Source organism: Microtus pennsylvanicus, chromosome 2 (assembly GCF_037038515.1).
Source record: "Microtus pennsylvanicus isolate mMicPen1 chromosome 2, mMicPen1.hap1, whole genome shotgun sequence".
Classification (NCBI taxonomy): domain Eukaryota; kingdom Metazoa; phylum Chordata; class Mammalia; order Rodentia; family Cricetidae; genus Microtus; species Microtus pennsylvanicus.
Window position 1 is genome coordinate 4366784 of NC_134580.1, and position 19321 is coordinate 4386104.

Genomic DNA, 19321 nt, shown 5'->3' on the forward strand with positions numbered 1-19321 from the left:
TAGGTAAGGGCTCTGCCACTAAGCCACACACCCTGCATTCTAGGTCTCTCTGGTCAGCCAAGGTCCGCCACCCTTCCCACATCCAGACTAAGACTCCAGCAGCCCTGATCCACTTTCATGCAGTGTTTTCTGCTCTTGTGTGGTGTCCCCAGCCCAGCATAATCGCGACCTCCTTGCCTCTTGCAACCTCCTCCCTCACAACAATGGCCCAGTGCTTTGGTCCTCTGGGTGGCCCAAACCTTTGGTCTCCATCCAACTCCCCTGACAAGCAGGCATGGAACCCCAAACACACTGGACTCACTCCCACTTGGCGCCTTTCCCAGTCACCAACTCTAGTGCTCTTCTACCCGGGTCCAGGGCCCCCGCCACGCCCTGACCTTGTCGTCTTTTCATCCACTCTTGTACCCAACAACTTCGTTCCTGAGAGAGACAGGCTCTGAATGCCCGACGCTCAGCTTCCTCTGCATCCTAAGACGTGCCCAACTCAGTGGCTGGCAGCGGGCGATGCTACTGTGCCCAGGGCATTCGGGGATAGCCTTCCCACCCCAACCCCCACCCCGCGAGCAGCACTGACCAGGGGACCCAAGCGAACAGGTGGAGCTGGCTACAAACCCCGCCCATTGGCGCAAGCGCAGGGAGGCACACCGCGGCCGCCGTTCCCAAGCCAACGGATCAACAGGTCCAGCACCGAGAAGGAGTCTGTGAACGCCAAGAGCCTTCGCCTGCCTCTCTCCATGTGTGCTGCCGAGGTGGACCGCCACGTAGCCCAGAGATACCTGATCAAGCGAAGGCTTGGGAAGGGGGTGAGCGCAGGGACGCCCCGTCATCCGAGGGGCACTGCAGTCACCTGGGGGTCTGGTCGGCCCCCTCAAGGTCTAGTTCTTCTGACACGGGATGCTGGCTTCTAGGCTCGCGTCCTGCCTCCTCCGAGGCTCCTGGACCCACGTTTCCATAAGGAAACTGGGTAACACTCAGGGACCTCGCCCAGGAATGCAGGTCGCGAGGGTCCCCAGGTTGCAGGAGGAGTTGTATTGGTGCTCCGCCCACATCCCCTACTTTTCTGGATTCCCATAGGCTGCTCTGGGGAAGCCTGGCCTTTTCCAGTTTCTGAGGGTGAAGGGCTTCTCCCAGCATTGCCCAGGAGCACATAGCCAGGTTCAGGAAGTCTAAGTATGGGTTCACAGAATGAGAGTAGGAGCTGTGTGTGAATTCGGGTGTATTCATGATTGTAATTGGGTCTGAATAGATGGGGCTGTATGCGTGAATGTGTGTGATCGTGGGGGTGTGTTCTGTGTATCGTGGAGGGGAACAAGCAAACAGCAATTGCAAAGGCCCCGAGGCAAAGATCTGCTTGGCTGGTGGAGACACACTACATTTTTATGCGTGGAACCAGGCGGAGATGGGAGGGAGCAACAGTGATGGCTCCCGTGGTGTGGAAGGGATCCAGGGCACCTCCAAGACCTTGGCTTTTGATTGACGAGCTGTAGCAGCTGCTCATAACATTCACTTTACAAAGCTCACCCTGTCTGCTCTGGCGAGGCTCGGTGGCGGTGATGGGTGGGAGTGGCAGAGAGAGTAGACAGCCAACCCACAGGAGATGTTGGAAGTGTGCGCAGTGCACAGCAGAGCAGGGAGGGAAGGGCCCCGTCAGGCCCTGGCTATGCTCTGCAGGTCAAGTTGATAGGATTTGCTAAGCAGATGGTGTGGGAGTGTAGAGAAAGATAGTGAGAATGTGTGGGGAGGTAGAGGGGTCAAAGGTCATTCCAGAGACAGCCCAGTAGTACCCACTATGGCTTCATGTCCTGGTAGGAACCTCTCCAGTTCTCATCCTCCCTCCCCTCCCCCACTCTAGAAGATGCTGCCCTTGTAGGCTCTGCCGCTCCAGGTCTTGTCACACTTTAACCCCTCCCAGAATCCAAAGCTGGGTGTGTGTGTGTGTGTGTGTGTACGTGTGTGTACACTTAAGTTCAGCAAGCTGACCATGTGTTCCCCAGGCCTATGGCCTTGTGTGGAAGGCAGTGGATCGGAGGACTGGTGATGTAGTGGCCATCAAGAAAATCTTTGATGCCTTTAGGGACCAGACAGATGCTCAGGTAAGTGAGCAGGGAGGGTCTCTGGGGAGGCGTGGTGAGCTGTGGGAGGGGCCCGGCACCACAGGTTTCCTGGCATTTCTGTTTCTTACAGAGAACCTTCAGGGAAGTCACACTTCTCCAGGTAAGAGGCCCAGGCCATCCTGCCGCTTCCCTTCCCTGGGTGCAAGTCCCCACAGACAAGGGAGAAGCTGGCCTTACTGGCCCTGAGCACAGCCTTGGCCCCGCAGCAGCAACAGTCTGTCTTCCCAGGAGTTTGGGGACCATCCTAACATCATCCGCCTGCTTGACGTGATCCCAGCAGAGAATGACAAGGATATTTACCTGGTGTTTGAGTCCATGGGTGAGTGAGGCTTTGGCCAGACCCCAGCCCTGCTTAAGCAGCCTGGCTCCTTTCTGATATTCCTATGGCCCCTGGCCCACGCTGTATCTGTCACTTCCATCTGCCCCCTGAACCTGATCATAAAGCTGGTGAGGTTTGACTCTCAAAGATTAGCACTGACTCCCCCGTCCCCTGACCCTGCCTGCACTGGCCTGGTGGTTGCTCCCCATTTTGTCCCTTCTGCACCGGACTCTTGCTCTGCCCTCATTTGCTGTGTTCTCCTTTTCCCCACTCAGTTTGTAAAACAAGAACATGGAATAGGATGAAAATAATTCCGTAGACCATTCTGGTTGCAATGACAGTGAAGACAGATTCGGTAGCCCGGTAGCCAGGCAGAGAGAGCCCAGGATGGGCCGAGGGCTGGTGCAGGCTCAAAGCGGTACAGACCTGCCCTCTTCACCCTCCAGACTGACCTGCGTATCCTTCCCAGACACTGACCTGAACGCAGTCATCCAGAAGGGCAGACTACTGGAGGATATCCACAAGCGGTGCATCTTTTACCAGCTCCTGAGGGCCACCAAGTTTATCCACTCAGGGCGTGTCATCCACCGGGACCAGAAGGTTGGGTCCACACTGTGCCCACAGGTCCCTGGCCCCACCATGCTCCGGGGCCTAGTGGGTCTCAAGCCCGTTCCTCTCTCCAGCCAGCCAACGTTCTACTGGATGCTGCATGCCGGGTGAAACTCTGTGACTTTGGCCTGGCACGCTCCCTGAGTGACCTCCCTGAGGGACCTGAGGGCCAGGCCCTGACGGAGTATGTGGCCACACGCTGGTACCGCGCTCCAGAGGTTCTTCTCTCCTGCCGATGGTAACAGCTGGAGACCCAGTCTACCTTGTCCCTTCAGGTCCCATAGAGTACCCTGCATCCTGGTCCTGCAGGGCCCACCTGAATACTCACTGCCCTTTCCCTGCGCTCCCATTCTGCCTCTGCTCCCTGCCCTTGCACATACCCCTTCCTGCCCCAGGTACACCCCTGGGGTGGACATGTGGAGCCTGGGCTGCATATTGGGAGAGATGCTTCGGGGGCAGCCGCTGTTTCCTGGCACATCTACTTTCCACCAGCTGGAGTTGATCCTGGAGACCATCCCGTTGCCCTCCATGGAGGGTGAGCATGTACACACTGAGGTCCCAACCTCAGCAGCCTGTCCCTAGGCATGGGCATGGGATGATGCCCAGTGGAAGGGTCCCCAGTACTGTGCAGAGGAGAGAGTCATTTGACCCGGGAACACTGAAAAGGGTCCCATGGATGGAGGGCCCAGGAGCAGCTCTGGAGCCTGGTGCACAGCGGCAGAATTGGCCACAGGACAGTACACGCCAACAGTGACAGGAAGAGGCTGATAGTGCAGAGGGTCCAGGGGAACAAGAGTGCCGTGGCTGTGCTGGCTGCTGAGAGCAGCGGTTTTGCAGAGGGGCATGGCGAGAGGGAGACACCTCTCAAAGCCGGCTGGGTGCCTGGTACTCTTAGAGAGTTCCTACTCTTTGGGTAGGACCAAAGGGAGGTGTGACCCCAGCATCCTCTATGTGATCATGTTGAGAGTGTGTGATTTCCAGGTAAGACACAGCTATGGGGACTCACCTGGACCTTCTAGACCACAGACTCTGTGAAAGGTTATTTATTATCTATGTGACCAGAAGGAATGGCTGCCCACCCCCTCCCAAGCCTGCCTGCTCATGCCCGTCTTCCACCCATCCACAGAGCTCCAGGGCCTTGGCTCAGACTACGGTGCTTTGATTCTGCAGAATCTTGGGTCCAAGTGAGTGGAACTTTTAGGTGTGGGGGAGGGGTGGCAGGTCGCAGGAGGGGGCCACCATGTAGCAGCTGGCACATGAACCAGTTTGTACCAGCCCAGAGCTGCAGCGCTCATTCTCTGACTCTTAAAGCTTTAGTTACAAAAAAAAAAAAAAAAAAAAAAAAGACAAAATCCAGGAGACTGACAAGAAAGAAAGAAAAGAAAAACAAGACCCAACCCCCAGAAATGAGAACACCCAGCCTTATGGGAGAGCGTCCCTCTGAGCTGGGAGGAGGGGATGAAGAGGTGACAACCTCGGGAAGGGGACTACAAGAGTGGGATTTACACAAGCAGAACAGCGGAGGTCAGGCCACAGACAAAAGGTGCCACGGGTAGGGCCCTAGAGAGGAGACAACAGGCGGCTGCCCGCAGGCCACGGCAGACGCTGGACGCCCTCCTGCCGCCAGACACCCCCCCAGAAGCCCTGGACCTCCTCAAACGACTCTTGGCGTTTGCTCCGGATAAGCGGCTTAGCGCGGAGCAGGCGCTGCAACACCCCTACGTGCAAAGGTGAGACTCGAAGAGAGCGGACAGGGGTGGGAGCCCCAGTGGCTTGCTCTCCTGCAAGTTGGGTCTCGTCACGCCTGGATCCATCTTTCTGGTCCGGTAGATTCCATTGCCCCGACCGCGAGTGGACACGGGGATCCGACGTGCGGCTCCCGGTGCACGAAGGAGACCAGCTCTCTGCACCAGAGTATCGCAACCGCCTGTACCAGGTGCTGGGACTGCGGATTCGCGTCGTCCGCTTCCACGGGCACCCTCGAAGCCTCTTACTGCAGCGACCTCAGTGCCCCCTCTGAGCGCCCCTCCCATCCCGCAGATGATCCTGGAGCGGAGGGGGAACAGCCGCAGCCCTCGAGAGGAAGGCCTGTGGGGTGCGGCCTCGCGGGTAGAGCTCAGGGCTTCCCCTGCCCGGGCTCAATTGCTCAAGCCCGGAGTCCTCCCCCAGGTCCCCGCGGAGACGCCTGCGCGAAAACGCGGACCCAGACCTCAGAATAACCCTGCTCATAACCCCGAGCACGTGGGTGAGCCTTGCCTGCCTCCCACGCACCCCTGGCCCCTTCTCTGTAGGACCACCAACGTGCGCAGCGGGAACCTAACTCCGGGGGTTGCTCTTATGACCCCACAGAAGTCCCCAGGCAGAGCTCAGACCCCCTGTTCCAATTTCCGCCTCCAGGCAGGGGGGAAAGGCCACCAGGGGCCACAGCGCAGCCACCCTCAGCACCCTCAGGGGTAAGTCGAGGTTCGGTGGGCACGGAAGAGCCTCTGCAGTACCTTTCCGTAACCCTGTGGCGCACCCCTTCCAGGTGAAGACAAACGTTAGGGTGGTGGCACCCTCCCTGACTTCACAGGCCGCGGCTCAGGCGGTCAATCGGGCCCTGATCCGCTGTGACCTGGCCCGGGGCGGTGGGCCGAGGGAGGCCGGCGCGCGACGGGTGAGCCCGGCCCTGGCCCTTCCCAGCTCCCTCCAGTGCGGTTCGTACCCCCCAGAGCCCTGCTCCACACTTCTCCCTCCTGAACAAGACCCTCGCCTGCGTGCAGGTCCCTTCCCGCCTGTCCCGGGAGGCCCCGGAACCCCGACCCGGTCGAAGGATGTTTGGCACCTCGGCCTCGCAGGGGGCCCAGGGCGCAGCCAGAGCTGCGCTTGGCGGCTACTCACAGGCCTACGGGACCGTGTGCCGCTCAGCGCTGGGCCGGCTGCCTCTACTCCCCGGACCACGTGCTTGAGCCGCCCACCCATCTCCTTGCGGCAACCCGGCGCCGTTCCCCAGCCCCCAGCGCATCTCCCTCCTTTGTCACTCTGCATTCGAGTTCTGGGAGGGTTCCCCAAGCCTCTCTCCCCTAAGGGGGAGTAGATGGTAGTTTACACTCCACCCCAACTATTTTTTTCCCAATAAAGTCATGTTTTTTTTTCCCCCAGCCCAGTTAAGTCATCTTTCACCCACTACCACCCGAGGACTCCCTTCCTAGGTCCTAAATCTTTCCTGAGCCCCACTCTCCTGAGCGCTCCATATCCGAATCCTATACTTAGCACAAAGTACCATGTCTGCTCTCTGAGGCTTTTGCCCACTCAGCCTAGTCCTCTGGGCCAAGGAGTGTGGCGCCATTCCCCACCCAGGTGCAGGTCACCAATGACTACTTAAGACTGGAGCCACATAAAGAAAAGAGGAGAGGGTGCAGCACTTCTCTTGACCCTTGCTACCATTTGTTGGTGACTGCAGCCTGTGACCTAACCACACAGTGACAGGCTTGTCTCCAGGTCTTGATAAAAGGACAGGAAGCACTTAAAGAGGAAAATCTTGAAAGAAAAAAAAAACCCAAAATCTTGAGGGGACAGTACTGTTCAAAGGGCTTGGTGTGAGTTCAGATTTGTGTTGGCAATCAAATACCCCACACAGCCTCAGAAACTGGGCTGGAGCAGAACGCAGGAATGCCAAAGCCGTTTCCCCACCTGACTAGGGAAGCTGTCTAAATCTGTTGGCCACAGTAGGGCAAATGACAAAAGGGACAAAGGTAGGGGAAGCTGGGCAGAGTTGGAACCTGCATAGCAGTGATACTGGGCTAGATGAGACAGAGGCAGGAAGCAAATGATTGGGTATAGGAGAGGGTGGGTATGATTCCAACATGGCGGAAAGCCAGTCAGAACTGGAGCCAAAGGTTTGTCTCCTGAAGTGGCCGACTGCCAATGTGGTCAGTGCATGGTTTCAAGAGGCTGAGGCATAGCTCCAAGTTGATGACAAACAGTGCAAGGAGTCTGAGGGTGAACACTAGAAATCAGCGTGCTTGCAAGCCAAGACCTGGCTATCGGGGCAGAAGGGTTCAGGCTGGACAGGAGCTGAAAGATTAACGTTGAGAAGTGTCTGCTGGGCTTGAAGGCTGGAGAACCAGATGATGGTCTACATGATGGCCCAAAAGAGCCAGGGGTTTGTATGGGGTTTGCAGGGATGGGAGACATGTTTGTGCCAGCACGGAGGATTAAGAGTTCCCCACCAGGAATCATGGTTTTCCAAAAAGGAACCTAGGAAGGCCACAGGGTTAAAGGCTTCATATAAATTGGACAGTTAAACCTATTTGGGGACATGCTGGGTTTTTTTTTTCCCCCTCATAGGATCTCACTGTGTAGCTCTGGTTGGCCTGGAACTTGCTGTGCCAGGCTGCCCCAGAACTTAAAGAGACCAGCTCACCTGTGCCTCCCCAGCACTGGGCTCTGGGAGTTTGTGCGCATTGTGTTTACTGTAGATGTAAGAACACAATACGCTGCTTCAGAAAGGTGTGAAGGGGCGGCCAGGGGTCTCAGAGAGCCCCCGGAAGGACTACCAGCCTCCACTTTTGCAATGCAGAGCTCAACAGGTCTGAGCTTGAGCAGTGACGCACAGGACACCAGACCATGAGCTCTAAGAAGCTAGGCAGTGAGCATGCCAAGACTAGGAAACACTCCAGCTCATCCGGTTCCTAGGGGACCATGCACACCTGGCCAGGAACTTGGGGATTTTTTTGACAGTGAAATGTAATAGCATGAATCCAGTCACTGCCCAAATCCCAGTATCCTCCCTTCTTCAGCTGCTGGAGTCAGAAGGAACTACTTAGTGGCTTTCTTTTCATGTCTTTGCTCTCTTGGGATTTCACATGAGTGTTCACACACACAACACAGGTATAAACTATTTGGAAAGAAGACAGCAGAAATATATTTCTCATTGCCTAGCAGTGTGTATGTGTGTGTGGGGGGACACTCTATGCATTTGATGCTGTGCCAAATCAAAATCTTTGGAGGTAAGAAAAGATAAACGTAACCAGGGACCTTGGACAGATTCTTTTTGTTGGTGACAAATAGAAATGGATCAAGGTGGAGTGGGGGGGGCAGGGTCTGCTGTCCCTTAGTGGTTGCTGGGGCTCAGGTTGGTCCGTATTCAATCTTCTCCCTTTTGCTGAGACCCAAACACTACATACAGCCTCTTTCAGACTTTGGCTTAGGAACTTATTGAAGCCAGGGTCACAGAAAGTCTGTCCAGACTGCTTTATTGTACTGCAAAGTCCAGTGCTCCCCACTTCTGGCTTCTCTTCAAGTGCTACCCAGAGACTGGCTGGAGAAGGCAAATGTGACTTAAGGCGGCCCCAGTAGATACTTGGCAGCTACTTCCCAGTGGCCCACCCTGTCCAGATCCATGCCTTCTCCACAGCAGGAGGACAGAGCCAAGAAAGTGCTAGGAGGCAGTGAGGAGACAGTGGAAGCAGGGAGTTCCAGAGAGAGAGAGGGAGATGGAGGTGAGGAGGGACGGTAGGAGGCTGTCTCCAGAGGGAGGCTGTGAGATGGACACCCTGAGAAAAAGCCCTGAGATAAAAGGCCCTAAGAGGCAGCAGAGGCATAAAGTGAGGAGTCCATGACAAACTGGCGAATAAGGCAGAGATACGGATCCCTGAGGTGAATTAAGCCCCAAAGTGGACCTGAGTCCAGGAGATGGTGGAGGCCTGAGGTAAGGGAGGTGACGAGGAAGAAGCACTGAGCAGAGGGGCTGAGCTCCTAGCGTGGAGAAGCCAAGAGTGAGAGGCAGTGTGGCTATCAGGTGAATTCAAGTGCAGCTCAGTTCAGGCGGTTGTCAGCCAGATCCCAGACGGCTTTGACACCAGTCTGGCAGCCACCAGTCCATCGGGACCAGGCGGGTGCTACCAGGGCTGTATGGCAGTGATGCAGAGTCCTGGCCTCCGAGACCAGAAGACTCATTTTTTGCTTTTGAATGTACCCAGAATCTTGGGAACAAACTTGCCCATTTTACTGTCTCTGGTGTCCTCATCTGCCAGGTTGTCTCCTGCCCCAGTATTGCCAGCTTCCTCCTTTTTGCAGAAGACCTCGAAGCGACTGTAGACACGTTTTTCTTTGCGCATGCTCTCCATGCGGCGCAAGAGCTTGTCACGCTCCTCTGCGCTGGCCGGCAGGGTGCGGCTGAGCCGGCCTTGTGTCCCTATGCTGTCTGAGCGGAAGATGGCTGAACACTTGTCCTTGTCGGACATGTCTGGAGTCAAGTCTCCTGAAGTTGTTGGGCGACCTAGCTCAGGACTGCTGTGAGCTGGGCCTGGAGCAGGGACTCCGCGGTGCTTCTGGCCATGGGCACTGATTTGCTCCAGAATGGCCTTCGTGTCATCTCTCAAGTTGCTGCTGTATAAGGCATTGGCAGTAGCTGAAGCTAAGCGTACCTTTGAGCTTCTCTCTTCTGCGGCAGCCTCTGTGCTGTCACCCCGACCCAGCGAGGGCCGCCGGGGACTCTCAGGCTGCCCATTTTCCTGTGGAACTGGGAAGCTGCCCTCATCCTCCCCTCGCCGTTCGCCTTTGGGGCTCAGCAACTGCCTAAGGCGGAGGGAGCCCTTTCGCAGGACTTCCATGGGACCACCAGCCACCTCTTCCGTAGGTGCTGTCTTCGAAGTCTCCCCAGCGAAGGTGAGACTGCCTCTACGCTCAGGGACAGGAGGCACCGGACTGCCCCTGCGTTCAGGCACTGGGGGCACTGGACTGGTCCTGCGCTCAGGTAGGGGCACCGGGCTGCCCCTCCGGTCTGGGTAGGGCGAAGTGGGACTCCCCTTCTGCTCAATCAATCCTGTGGTCGGGCTGCCCCTCCGAGTGGGGAATCCAGGTGTAGGGCTCCCCTTGCGCTCGGGGTGAGCAGGAGTGGGGCTCCCTTTTGGCTCAGAATAAGGCAGCTGGTGCGTTCCGGGCCCTTCAAGTGGAGGGCTATCTCGCCCTTGTGGAGACAAGGAGCGACCCTGGGCGGAGAGCAAGCGTGAAGGCAGGCGTTCTGTGCTGCCCAGCGTGTCGAGCAGCTGCGCAGCAGTCAGTGAAGCTGCTCCTGGGTGTCGCTCTGCCTCCTGATGTAATTGCTGTGCGAAGGAGTCCCGCAAATCAAGCAAGCAACTCTCAAGGCTGCGGCGCTCAGTTCCCGCTCCTCCTGGTGCTACCACCTCCTCCCGCCAGGACTGGGCCACTACAGCCTTGCTGTGGCTGGAGGCAGTGATGAGACCACCTGCACCACCAGGGTCGCGGGCAGGACCCTTGTATTTCTCCAGTAGCTCCGCCACTTTCGCCGAGGCGCTGGAACGAACAGCCTCTCCACTGGGACCCACAGTTTCACTGACTGTCTGCTCTTTGTGCAGCAGCTGTACCTTTTCTGTGGTGGTGGCTGTGGTCCCACCAGTACCCTCGGCCTGTGAGGCAAAGATGAGGGATGAGCGCAACCTGGAGCTGCGCTGGATGAGCGGATTCAAGCGTGAGCGGAAGGAGTCCTGCTTAACCAGACTTGTTTCCTCTGGGCCCTCTCTCTCGGAGCTATCGCCACCACCGCTTCCTGAGCCTGGCTTTGGTCCCTTGGCTGGGAACGGTGCAGGAGTGCGGAAGGCGGAGGGGAGCAGGTCTCGGCCTCCAGGAACCAGCACTTCATCTTCATAGGCCTCAGCCTCCATAGGAAGACCCTCCTCCCCACCATCACCATGGCAGCCGCTCAGGTAGGAAGCAACGCGCCATTGACGTAGCCCGGCCCGTCCCTCGGTTCCACCCCTGCGCTCAGGCTCCACCTCCGGAGTTGTGTCCAGACCTTGCCTCGTGGATACTTGGCATGGAAAGCGCTGACCCAGGTTGGGACGTGGGGCCCCATTAGGTTCCATACCACGAGGGCCGGTTCCAAAGGCAGGATCCGAACCGTGGCGTACCTCTCGAGAAGCACTGGATGGAACATATTCTAGCCGTTGGTGCACATCAGCACCGAGTTCTGGGAAGCGGGGCCCAGCACCTAGTGCAAAGTCATCAGGGTCTGCAAAGCCAGGTCGGCCTGCACGAATCTTCTCAAAGAGGCCCTGCGGGCGCGTGGGTGCAAACTGTGGATCCCACTGGTAATGCTGCTGGTAGAGTTGGTCACGTTGGAAGTGGCTGGTCTGGAAACGGAAGTCATCACCATGGCTGAGGAATGTCTGTCGTGACACCTGCCGTGCAGCCGCAAAGTTCTCCATGGCTCCAGCTCCATCAGCTGCTGTGTAGCTGTGCCGCTTGAAGGCATCCATCTCCAAGTGCCGGGCCTGGAAGAAGCCCCGGTGTCCTGCTAGCTCTCCGATAGGTCCAGCCTCAGTGGGACGCGCCAGTGACCGGTGCCCTGCGTGGGGCTCCAATGCACCCCCAGGCATACGCTGCAGCTCCTCACGGCGGAAGGCCGATAGGAAGTGGCGGTCAGGGTCTAGGAAAGAGGGGAAGCCCAGGCCTTCTTCCCGGGGCGGTGGGAATAGGAGGTGCGCCCGTTTAGGGAACGAAAAAGGTGTTGGTTGTCCAACCCCCGGGACGCCCACCAGAGGCCCAGCCCCAGAGTATGGAGCAAGTGCATAGGCATCCATGCGGGCTAGCATCCCAGCTGAGGGCACCAGTGGCTCTGACTGCGCGAAGAGGATGCGGAACTCTTCATCGAAGCTGGAGACCAGCTCTCCCTGGAACACATGAGCCAGGCTGCGGTGGATTTTCTCGAAGGACCACATGAAGCTGTGGGCAGGAGAGCGGAAGTCAGGGAGAGGAAGTAGGGCCACAAAGGCATCAGTTGGATAATCAGGGAATTGAGGTTTGTAAGGAGCGGGGCTGAGGGACTGTGGCAAGGAGGGCTTTATGGGAAAGAACTGCGACCACGGAGGAGGACTCTGTGGGAGAGGGCCAGGACTGAGGGAAACCCACTGGGCATACCTATAACTGCCGCTCATCACTACAGCACAGTCCACCAGCAAGAACTTCTCCTTCAGATGGCCCTTGAACGACTTCCCAGTGCGGCAGTAATAGGTAGGCCCTGCCACTGTGCGCACACGCAGGAACTGGAAGAGAGGGGAGTCAGGTCTTCCTCAAAGGTATTTTTCCCTCCACTCCCCTGGCTTGGTCACTCACATCCACGTGGTGCAGGTTGACGCGACACTTGTCTGCCATGTCTAGGAAGTGCTGAGCGTTCATTTCATCCAGCAGGATGTAGACTGGGACTCGCCTTGCAGCGGCCTCTAGGACTTCACTGAGCAGATCCACGTCAGTGAACATGTCCATCACCACAGCAACCACCTGGGAGGAGGTGGATATCAGGTCAGCCGCAGGGAAGGGCCCTGCCCCTCTACCTATCCTCCAGCCATACTTCCACCCACAAGCCCTGTAAAATAACCATTAGCCCACCCCAGGAGAGTGGCCACAACTGGGAGGGCAGTAAAAGGGACCCCTGTAGAGGGTCACAGCCTATACTTTTAAGGTACTTCATGGGGTGGGGTGGGGGGGCTGCAATCCTGGCCCAGTGTATTCAGATTCCTAGTTGTCCTGGCAGACTTAATGAGGGATGGGGGGGGGTTGTCACAACCTGGAGCAGGGACAGAAGCTAGGTGTGCTACCTTACCTAATCTTCCCAGGTTTTGTGGCAGTGGTTTTTTTTTTTGTTTTTTTGTTTTTTTAAATACAGGCTGGACTGTTACTACATAGTCCAGGATGGCCTCAACCTCCCTGGCTTTTTGTTGTTTCTGTTTGCCAACTGCTTTGGGGGTGGGTTACTCTCATCTGGGCCAGGTCTAAAGAGACCAATATGCCAACAGCCCCAAGTTTCTGGGTACTGGTCATGAATCTGGACAAGCATATATAGAGAGGCCATTAGCCAAGTCCCAGGTGACAATGGACAAACTGCAGTGACCCTCCTGCTGAGGTCTGGCTGGCCAGCCCTGGCATCCCCAGCACCAGTAAAGCTCTTATTCTCCCCACACCCTCCTATTCATGTTTCAAGATCCAGCTCAGGCTGCCCCTCACTATCCATCGAGCCCATAATGCACCTGCTGGGCAGAGCGGATCATCCTCCGAGCTTCATCTTTGATGCTGGGGCTGTCAGGTGGTGGTGGCTGAACCAGTGTGGTGACCTCTGTGCCTTGGAAGCCAAAGGTCAGGGGCCAGCCCAGGTCCAGCTCAGGCACAGCCTGGTCTGAGTTCACTGGCCAGTAGGTGCCTGAGGAACCATCCATGTCCACATCAGGAGGGCTGCCTTCAGGGGCTTCTCGGGCCACATATTGTGGGGGCTGCAGGTGGCGGCTCACATATTCCACTTCCTCAGGGCACAGGAAGTCAGGTGCCCCCTCAGACGCCAAGAAGCGGTTGTAGGCTTCTCTCCCACCCTCAGTCAGTGCATCCACGGCCAGTCGGTAGTACTCTTTGTAGTGAGGTGGCAGGTACCCAGGTGCCAATGGGTTGTCCCCCTGTGAGCTGCTCTGGGAGCGACGGGCCATGTTGGGGCCAGGGGCCTGGAGGGGCAGGAAGATGCGTTAACTAGTGGCAGTAGGACCCACTTACCTTACCCTCACGAGTGGACACACACAGTTGCCAGAGCTGCTAGATCATGGGTTTGGCTTATGCCTGGGAGGTCTTTGAGGGCTCAACCAAGATAGTCTCAGAAACAGTGCTGTGGGCCATTGGCCCTAAATCCTCTTCCTGGGGCTGAGACCTTGTTCTCAGCAGGGTCTCAAGGATTGTCAGTGTTTGCCCCCTTCTAGGCAGGTAAGAGGTCCCACCTACCCCTCCTTCAGGGTCAATATATTTGTGGCCCATTTACTTTGTGGATCTTAAAATAAGTTGTTGGTTAAGACACAAATGCAGTCCAGTAGTGAGATTATCCCCCCCCCCCCCAAGGGACTAGTCTCGTTGGCCCCTGCCTCTACTGCCTGAAGATCCTGGGCAGTGTTCTGGCCTGTTACCTTCACTGTACACACCTGGGAGGGGTGGCAAGACACTGTACCTGGCCCAAGGTGAGCACAGTGGAGACTGACTCATCCGGGGTTGATGGCCTTAAACCCCACCCACACCTCTTCCCTGGGCCCACACCTGTATATTCCCACAGCCCCTGCACTCATCTCCCTGCCCCAACTCCTAAACTTTCCATCTCTCGAAAAGCATCAGCCTTCACTACTGTCCCATCTCAGCCCGTCCCTTGTGGGGTCTCTACTCTATATCCTCCCAGACCCACCCGTGCTGACGGCAATAAAGGCATTCCCAAGACTCTGAATCACACCCTCTCCCCGATACGCTAAGAACGGAGGAGGTAGGGCCTTTACCACACGGCTTGCCAAGTTGTCAGGGCCCCATTACCACGGGTGCCCCAGTACCACAGTTCTTGTTCTTCAGTGGCTGGGGGCGGGGGAAGGGGACGGACACAGAAGCTTGTGCTTGAGGAAGGCATTAGAAAAAACAACCTAACACCCAGCACTCTGCACCTCTGGCCCTGGAAGTTGCCTTAGGGCAGGCTCACCCCATTCCCCATTGCTCCTCGGGTTTGGAACGGCTTGGGACTCTTGCCCTGCCTAGCACACAGGTTCCTGGATGTTAGTCTGGACTAGGAAAAGTAATTCTGCCCAGGAAGAGGAGTGGACCAGTGATACTGGCAGGATGGGGAACTAGCTGCTGTTATTTTGATAACATTGGGGGTCAGGACTCTGCTGTGTGTGACCCAGGGAGCTATAGTGCCTGCCATCCCTGGGGGCAACACATTAACAAATCCAAATATGACCGAGCTTGGGGGCGGGGACACTCCAATGTCTACTTGCCCTAAGAAGAATGCAGTTGGTTTTCTTTCCTGTCTGCAATGTGAGGTGTGGCACACTCTTCTGGGGAGATCAAGGCAGACCACCTGGGGTAAGAATGCTGGCGTGTGTGCTTGGGCAGCCCCCTTACTGCACCCAGACTTCAGCAGGCTCACACTACCTGGAGCGTGCTCCCTCGGGGTACTTCCTGATATAAGGAAAACTGAGATCTGAAACTGTCCGGCCTGTGGACTTCTGGCCAGGAACCATCAAAGACACAAATGGTTGGGAAGGGACCCTAGTCCTGAGTGGCCACTGTGGGACCTGGCCACCCACGACCTCAAATGCCCTTATGTTCTCTCACTGACTCACATTCCCCCCTTGACTATGGACTGGTAGTGACCACTCCTATCAGCAATGAACCCCAACAGCCTGCTCGAAGACATTTGCCTATCCAAGTGGGGCCTTACTTAGGTAAGAGCCTATCCCACCCAAATCAATGACTCAGCAGGAATCTGACCTCTGACCTGAAGCCACTCTCCAGGACCTTCACCATTAACAGCACAAGAAAATGTCCCCTCCCCTCCTACCTGACAGGAGGTAGTGTTTCGGCGTCTGGAAGTGGGGGGAGGGTCCCATGGGGAGCACCTTGGGCTACTACACAAAAATGGTGACCGTGGCCAAGTAAGGGGTGGGCGGTAGGAGACATGAAACTGAGAGATGGGAATTGGTGGGATGGGGCTCAAAAACCAGAAGTTGCTGAGTTACAGCTTGCGGGTTAGGCACTGAAAGGCCCCAAGGGTATTACTGTACCCCAGGAAGTTAGCCGCTACCCAGGCCAGGTGTCTTTATCAACTCATCTAGTCCAGGGATGTGGGACCAGGAGTTAGCAGACTCCAGTTTTCCCTGCCCTCCACACAGGGATTCAGCCCTGGACACCTGATTCATGGCGGCTTGGGGAGAGGCTCCGGGAAAGGTACAGGTCTTGCCCAGTTAACATCTAGGCCGCGAAGACGAGTGTGTCGCACCCTTTCTTCTGCCTCCTCCTTACCGGCATGCCCCTAGGACACCCCTCACCCAGTACCCCGGAGAGCAGTCACCCCGTCCCCGACCCAGCCCCACGCACGCTCTCACTGCACCGCCCGGCCCAGGTCCCGAGATCAGACCCAGGTACCGCGCGCGCGGAGGTCCCGGCCTCCAGTCCTGCGCGCGGCGCAGTGCCCGGCCCGCGCCGCGGAAGGGGCCCTACCTGCCCAGGTGAGCGGGGTCTCGGCACAGGGGCAGCAGGAGCCCACCGCCGCCCAGCGGCCTCGCGGTCTGGTCCGTCCGGCAGCCACTCCCCGCCGCGGCCCGCCCGCCCGTTCGGCCTGATTCACGCGCCCGCCCCCGCCCCGCCCGCGCTCTGCCTCCTGCCTGTCCGGGCAGCACCTGGGCGGGGCGGCCCCACCCCGACGCGCCCGCATTCCTGCGCCCTCCGCAGCCCGGACCCCGGCCGCGACCCCCGAGTTCCCCAGTCTGGCCTCGCTGGCGCCCCCGGCCCCCAGCCCCAACCGCGACCCCCGAGCGCTCCGGTGGCACCCCAGAACTGCGCCCCGGACTCTGGCCAGCGCCACTCGGTACTGCCGGCGCTTCTTCTTTCAGGACCCCGAGGTTCCTTGAACCCATAGTTCAACGAATAGTGCGAACTGATAGTTCGAAGCCCCTACTGCCGACCCCTGACCCTCGCCCCGGAAGTTGGGGTGACTCGGAAGTTCCGGCTTAGTCGCTAGGAAACTGGCCAGCCCGACGTGAGGGGCGGGGCTTCTGGCCTCCTCGTTGCGAGTGGCAGGTGAGGCAGGTGAGGCCGCAGACGCGCGGGATGACCGCCTTACAGCACACAGACACACCTCTGGTTTCCCCACTTCACTCCCTGCAGGCTCGTCCTCTCACATGAGACCGACGGCATAGGAACTCCACGCGCTTTCCCACCCATATGCCCAACCACATAGGGGATTCTGTGCGCTCACACCCCTGTACCCAAGGGACCCCCTCAGACTCAAGGGGACCTCGGATGACCCACAAGCAGAAGCCCCTCCGCCACACAGAATCCCGCACACCAAGCTCCACCCCTCATCTCACGTTAAGAATCCTTCTCCTTGAACCCTCCCACCAGTGGTCCTGGCACCCACTGATCGTGTCTTCCCTCACACCAGCTGAAAGCACAGAGGTCTCTTCACACCTGTGATTTAAAGAGTCTGCGCTCAGGATACTGCAACCCTCTGTAGACAGGAAACCTCATGTACATATCAACCCCACACATCACCCATACACCTAAGCACTTAGTTCCTCCTTGGTTCCTAGTCTGCCCAGTTTTCCCTCTTAGGCCCTGGCCTGAACTCAATGTGTCCAAGCCAGCTCCCCATCCACCAGTTCTCCTGCCCCGAGTTCTCAATGTCTGTAAGACAGCCTTCAGTCACTTTCTGGCCCTATTTTCAGGATAACATTTCATTAACTTTATTCCCAAATGTTCCTGTGGCACCAGCGGGGTGGGAACATAGGTGTATGGATTGCCCTACCTGGGTTTCCTATTCGTTGGGCCTTAGGAGGGGTTCTAGAGCCCTGGAGGACTCTTACACAGGTTGGAGTGGAAAGAAGACTCTTCAGAGGGGAATGATTGGGGTCACACACCTTGTATACTAGGGGGAAGAGCATTGCTTCCAGAACCAGATAGCAGTTTTCTAAGGCAAGAAGGAGATGGGGTGTGAGGATGGAGAGGGGTTTGGGTTCAGCATACCCAGGTTGGGGGCAGTTGAAGCCATGCCTGCCTAGTCCAGGCTGTTCAGCGGGTAGCCCAGCAATTTAGAAACTAGTGCCAGAATGCAGATCTGTGGATTCCAGCAGAGTGGGCTGAGGCAGGATTGTAGAGGACAGGCACACAAGCATAAAGAGAGGCATCCTCTTGCCAGGAATCCTTGCTCAAACTGCTGGACATATATTCAGATAGCCAGGGGCAGGCAGGTGGACCAAGAAACTGGCTGGGAAATGTGCTGGAGGCCCATGCTCCTGCTGCGTGCATTCTCACCCAGGGCCAGGGCAGCATGTCCACTGCCTTGCCCTCTGCCGTCCTGAACATACCCTCCCTGGACTTTTCCTTCCCACCCTCAGGAGAATGAGCAGTAAGAAGGGGGGGCCCAAAGCTGCACCGGGGAAGGGGCAGGCGCCCCTCCCTGGGTCCAAGCTTCGAGCTGCTGCTGGTGAGTGCACCCTCTGACCTCCAGGGCACTGCCCCAACACTGACCTGAGACCACTAGGTACATAGGGCTCCTCTGAGAAACCCTTCTCTCCAAGTTACCTTCAGGGGATCTATCTCTTAGTTGGACTTGGGCACAATAGGTTTGATGCTTTAAAGATCAGACATCCACTGTAGCCTGGACCTCTAGATCTGGGGTGGGGAGTGGGCACAGGGCTCAGTAGGACATAATGTTAGAGCCCCTGGAGGTAAGAAAGGGGTCAGCGGGAGACTGGAGGGGCAGATGGTTTAAAAACAATATTGAAGCAGGACGGTGGTGGCGCACACCTTTAATCCCAGCACTTGGGAAGCAGAGGCAGGAGGATCTCTGAGTTTGAGGCCAGCCTGGTCTATAGAATGCGTTCCAGGATAGCCAGGGCTACACAGAGAAACTCTCTCTTGAAAACAACAACAACAACAAAACCGATATTGAAAAAGAGCAGGGCTTGAATCCAAGCCGGGAATCTTGGTGAGAAGCACTTGTCTGCTCATTGTCCCACAGTCCCACCTCACCCTTTCCCCTTCAGATCACCTCTCCTAGCATTCCCCGGCTGGAAGGTTACAACTGGGCTGGCTTCATAGAGCATCAGAAAATACTCTCCTGCTCCCTGTGCCTACCCTTCTTCAGCCCTTATCACCCCTTCACTCTTGCTCCCATTCATTCTGCCACAGCTGTGAGCATCCTCCAGGCTGTCTCGGGCTCTGCACCCAGACTTGCGTGGAGTTTGTACCTGCTGCAAGGGTACCCACCCAGACCTGGATGCGACCCCACATCTTAGACCAGGCAGTGCCAGATTCCTTGGCTCTGGCAGGACGTGGTGACTCCACACCACGCTGGGGTGAAATCCTAGTTGCCCAAAATAGCCCCAGCTGCGTCTGAGGCCAGTCTTCCTCCTGGAATGAGGATAATGGGTACCAGCATTGCTTGCTGCGTCTGTGATCTCAAGCCCTGGGCACCAAGCTGCAGTAAACAGGGGGCAGGGAATGTGGACCAGACAAGAAGCTGTCCAGCATACTTGGGGTGGGGACTGTGTCTCATTTCTGTTGCTGTCTGTCAGCCTCACCCCATACGATACTATGCATGCTGCCCTGGACAGCTCCTGTAGCTTATGCCCTGGTCCCCTAACACCTCTATCCCCAAACAAGCCCCCCCCCCTGCCCGTAATGGCCTCTGCCTGCCAAGCACTATGTGGTCTAGTCAGGCTTGTTGTCCTTCGTCTGGGCAAACAGTCTGCGAAGTGGGCATCAG

General features: G+C 57.2%; 3 protein-coding genes across 3 annotated transcripts in view; 2 read left to right on the forward strand and 1 right to left on the reverse strand.

Annotated features, from left to right (window-relative positions):
- The first annotated feature begins 440 nt into the window (after window positions 1-440).
- Window positions 441-6088, forward strand: Mapk15 (mitogen-activated protein kinase 15). The gene is made up of 14 exons (XM_075963985.1): window positions 441-803; window positions 1995-2093; window positions 2185-2214; window positions 2343-2433; window positions 2903-3033; window positions 3117-3280; window positions 3438-3577; window positions 4169-4226; window positions 4635-4772; window positions 4873-4978; window positions 5083-5287; window positions 5392-5495; window positions 5570-5698; window positions 5805-6088. Exons 1-14 carry the CDS (start codon window positions 441-443, stop codon window positions 5988-5990), a joined length of 1944 nt encoding a protein of 647 aa, XP_075820100.1. The 3' UTR covers window positions 5991-6088.
- A 2175-nt stretch (window positions 6089-8263) lies between these two features.
- On the reverse strand, window positions 8264-16170 carry Fam83h (family with sequence similarity 83 member H). The gene is made up of 5 exons (XM_075959580.1): window positions 16054-16170; window positions 13071-13532; window positions 12160-12324; window positions 11965-12089; window positions 8264-11769 (listed from the first exon to the last, which is right to left on the reverse strand). Exons 2-5 carry the CDS (start codon window positions 13515-13517, stop codon window positions 8979-8981), a joined length of 3528 nt encoding a protein of 1175 aa, XP_075815695.1. The 5' UTR covers window positions 13518-13532; window positions 16054-16170; the 3' UTR covers window positions 8264-8978.
- A 1782-nt stretch (window positions 16171-17952) lies between these two features.
- Window positions 17953-19321, forward strand: part of Iqank1 (IQ motif and ankyrin repeat containing 1) — a 33864-nt gene continuing 32495 nt past the window's right edge. The window contains exon 1 of the mRNA XM_075963501.1: window positions 17953-18037. Coding sequence (XP_075819616.1) covers window positions 17953-18037 — 85 coding nt within the window. The remainder of the gene's footprint in view (window positions 18038-19321) is intronic.